Here is a 4,073-nt window from a genome sequence, read left to right on the forward strand (position 1 = left end):
AAGTGAAAATGATAAAAATTGTTAAACAAAAATAATATATCAGTAATTAAAAATAATTACCAATAGCATAAATAGCATTGTTAAGCACCACAGCAGCAAACCCATATCGTGGTGTTTGCATTGGAGCAACATCATTCCACTCATCTAAGAATGGATCATATCGTTCCATTGAACATAGATACCCTGACTCATATCCACCAAGTGAATATAAATGTCCTGTTTAATATAAAAGTATTTGTTGGTCAAATTAAATAAACCGAACAAATTTATTATAATAACCAACCATTGTGAGCAACCATAGAATGGCCTTGTCTGGCAATCTTCATTGGTTTAAGTTTAATCCACTTGTTAAGTGAAACAACATAAGATTCTCCAGATGACAGACTTCCGTAATTAACATCAGATCCACCAAATACAAAGATGGTACCTATGTTATGAACAAAAATTTACCAAACAGATTAAATGAAGTACTGCTTCAACTTATACACCATACCTTATTATTTTTTCCTATAAACTAAATCACATATATTACAGTGTTAATAAGAATGTTATCTGAAGAAGATATTTTTACATAATAAATACTTAGATATTTAAACCATTTACCAGTTTGTTGAATAAAATACTACAAGAGGCAAGTACAGAAACACAGAATGGTTTTTAATTTTTACGAAACCTTGTATTATATAAATAAATAAAGTAGGCATTTACTACATGAGTAAATGAAATCACCAATCCAGAAGAAAATCGCATTTTAATTTTCGCTGAAAATCAAACAATTAACATTTATTATAAACATTTGTTATAAAGTTCAATATATTAATGTAAAATAAACTCACCATTTAAAACAGCAGCACTCAATCCCCATCTCTTAACATTCATTGAAGCTAACTTCTCCCATTTTAAAACCTTTTCCTTTAATTTCATTCGATGAACAATGTTAGTTGCCGTAATTTTATCATGAGTTCGTAAATCTCCTGCAAGATAATACAGAACATCATCGATGACAACGGCTGCCGCGTCATCACGACCAACTGGTAAATCCTGAAATCAAATCAAACATTTAGTCTGTATCTCATAACTAAGAAAAGTGTGCTTTAAAAATATGAAATGCAAAAATAAACATGATGTAAAAATAACAAGTAGATACCAATAAAAGTTAACATTTGCTTAAACTGATATACACTAGATGATAAGAATTACCTAAACAAGTTATTTTTAGGCACGAATCCATGTTGCTTGTACAATATGTATTATTTCTGAGATTTTAACTGTTTAGAAAAAATTATGTAATCACTTTATTGTAAAGCAAACACATATTAAGCTTACCGGAAGTTGACTCCATTGTTTCGTTTGTAAATCAAACTTTTTTACTTTGGTTGGAGTTTTTGCTCCACCAAATGATATGAGAGATTTGTCTAAGTAATAAAGTGGTGTTCAACTTTTTTTAACTAATAAAATAATTTATAAATGTTAAAAAGTCAGCTTTGAATTGGATATTGAAAAAATAGATCACTATCTTTTTAAAGATGGTCAAATTACTGAAATATTGTAACGAATGGTATTAACTGTGGCTTAAAAAAATATTCAATTTTTATTTTTACTTATTAAACAATGAAATTGCTATTTGAAGAATAAAAATGATGTACTTTACCTGTTTTCTTTGAATGGTGCACCAAAGCATCAAATAATGAATAACCCAAATCACCGTGCTTTTTAATGAGAGGCTAAATAACAACTTTAATATATTTTTTTTTGTTTTTTTAGTGATAAATAAATTAATAAAAGTAATATATTTATCCTCGCAAGGCTGGCAACGATAGTCACTTTAGTGTTCTGTTTCATACACCTTGTAATCGCTTACACCCCACTGCTATGTAACTTTGTTAGTGAAATTTGACTTTACTTATTGTATTGCTAACCGCAATGGTAACAGTCGACCCCTGCATCCAGAACCTCTTGGCTATAGGCAGATGCGCTAAGCACATTGTCACAACACCAGAAATAAAGCAAGGGCATTCACCTCAACAGAGACTACATCTTCAAGCATCTCTGGAGACATTTCATGAAAATCAACAAATTTAATGACTTCGCTCAAATGACTTTCATTTGAAGCCAATTCAAATTTTACCCAGTTTATAACAGCAGTGTAAACCAAATCTGAAGGAACCTGAAAAAAAACATGGTTTTATATTTATGAATATCTTGTGGCAGCATCAGGTGATCAGGTTACAAATTAAAATTGGCACGAAACATTTTATTTAAACAACCTTGCCATGTGTTGACTGTAGTAACTTGGTGACATCATCTTTTGAAAGTTTCTTGAAATGTTCATCAGAAACAACTTGTTGATAATTTTCAACAACAAAGTTGTTGAATTTCTCAGTTAACTTAGGAATCGTGAAACGGTCCGCCAAAGCTTGAATTGTGAAGCAATTTTGTGGCGAGACTGTTGTCAACAAATATTCAATGCAAAGTTTCCTGACAGCTAAAACAGTTATGATAAGGTAAATCATAATAAAATATTTAAATCATGTTGTATGTACAAGGCATTTGAAGGAAATCAGAAACTGCAAGAAGGTCGCACACATTGTTGGTGTTGATGTTGATTTTTCCTGTGTACATGAAATCAACAAGTTTCTCCACACTTTCCCCATCTACACCATGAACTTCAACAACATCTTTATATTTTTCTTCCATCTGAAACAATATTGTTTACAACTTAATTTGGTTTATTCATAGACTGCAAAATCTTCATATAAAGGCAACACAGTAGCATCACCCAGTCCATTGTTACGTCACAAACACAGAAAAAAGATAATCATTGATTAGCTGAGAATCACTAATCATATTTTCTGCATATTACCCTGTATGTATAGTTTATATTTAAAATCCAAAATTAATTTTGGTTAAAAAAATAACATAAAAGTCATAGACGCCTAAATTTTAAAATTCAAGGTACCCATGAGTGTTAAAAGATAAAAGTTTGTATGGCAAAAACATAAGTATATTTTACTTTTTTTTAGCTTTTATTTGGGAAATCAACTGGACTGATCATTGCACTATCACTACTGTATATTGTTAATTTAAAGTCATGTTTGTAAGATAGGCTAATAAATTGTTTATGCATTTGTACTAGGTACTCATGGGTACTCTGATTTATTTTCGGGGTATATACGCATAACTTGCATACCCATGTTAGGCGCCTATGATAAAAGTACATACTCCATTAAAAGGTAATAATAAACCCAAGATAAGCAAGTTATATTTCTGTAAACAAGACAGAAACAGAATATACACTTACGGGTACCTCAGTGTTAAACATGGTGTTGAAATATTTCGAATAACAAGAAAGAACCATCTTGTTTGCTGGGATGTTTTTCTCTCCAACACGAATGATGATGTCATTAAAACAACCATCTTGTCGTGATTCATTGGCAAATTTAAGAAGATCAGATGAATGATCAATATTGTGAGTTTGTTCTTCAACTGAACATGTTCCATTGATAGAAAATGATGTTTCTGCCGCTGCCATGGCCATTGTAATGTTTGTTTACAGCTCTGATTTAAAAATATATTTTCTATTGACCTATTTTTAGTGCCTTCGATAAATTTTTAATAATTAACATGAACATGTACATTTTGCACATATGCAGATGATAACATGGGTATTTATAACAGCTAAACAAACATCACAACACCAGGATTATAGTTCATAAAAACTTTGAGCTAAAATGTAATTATCCTGATTTTATTTCACATAGCAATATCATATGAAAGCCATAGTATGTATTATATCACTGACAATGTGGCTTTGTTGGTTTAATGAAACCAAATAAATAAAACCAAGTATTGTCATCCACTGTTTATGAACAATACACAATGGATGGCATCTTGTTTCTCACATACTGCATATAACAAAAAATGTCACCATGAATGAATGAATGAATGTAACTTACTTTATCCTCGCGTGGCCGGAAAACGACAGTCGTTATCACACGGGTTTAACACCTCGTGCCAGCTTACGAGTTACCATGTATGTTACTTTGTGGGTGATTGTTTTTTTGGGAATTTTT

General features: G+C 30.9%; 1 protein-coding gene across 2 annotated transcripts; it reads right to left on the reverse strand.

Moving 5' to 3' along the window:
- Positions 1 to 7: 7 nt before the first annotated feature.
- LOC100179744 (kelch-like protein diablo) lies at positions 8 to 3,929 on the reverse strand. Of its 2 annotated transcripts, none has more exons than XM_018816810.2 (9): positions 3,308 to 3,929; positions 2,544 to 2,697; positions 2,268 to 2,485; positions 2,021 to 2,167; positions 1,652 to 1,724; positions 1,327 to 1,415; positions 837 to 1,041; positions 281 to 427; positions 8 to 213 (listed from the first exon to the last, which is right to left on the reverse strand). In XM_018816810.2, exons 1-9 carry the CDS (start codon positions 3,536 to 3,538, stop codon positions 47 to 49), a joined length of 1,431 nt encoding a protein of 476 aa, XP_018672355.1. In that variant the 5' UTR covers positions 3,539 to 3,929; the 3' UTR covers positions 8 to 46. The 2 variants fall into 2 exon arrangements, with proteins under 2 accessions (XP_018672355.1, XP_002126578.2); XM_002126542.4 differs by having other exon boundaries at positions 8 to 216; positions 284 to 427; positions 3,308 to 3,928.
- Between the last annotated feature and the right edge of the window lie 144 nt (positions 3,930 to 4,073).

Source organism: Ciona intestinalis, unplaced genomic scaffold, assembly GCF_000224145.3.
Source record: "Ciona intestinalis unplaced genomic scaffold, KH HT000850.1, whole genome shotgun sequence".
Classification (NCBI taxonomy): domain Eukaryota; kingdom Metazoa; phylum Chordata; class Ascidiacea; order Phlebobranchia; family Cionidae; genus Ciona; species Ciona intestinalis.

Excerpts from the sequence above, each read along its gene's own strand:
- LOC100179744 (XM_018816810.2), bottom strand. The coding sequence starts at position 3,538 with ATGGCCATGGCAGCGGCAGAAACATCATTTTCTATCAATGGAACATGT. Across the intron at positions 1,725-2,020 it reads AAGATGTAGTCTCTGTTGAG|CCTCTCATTAAAAAGCACGG; the intron begins GTGAATGCCCTT and ends GTTGTTATTTAG. Across the intron at positions 1,042-1,326 it reads AACAATGGAGTCAACTTCCG|GATTTACCAGTTGGTCGTGA; the intron begins GTAAGCTTAATA and ends ATTTGATTTCAG.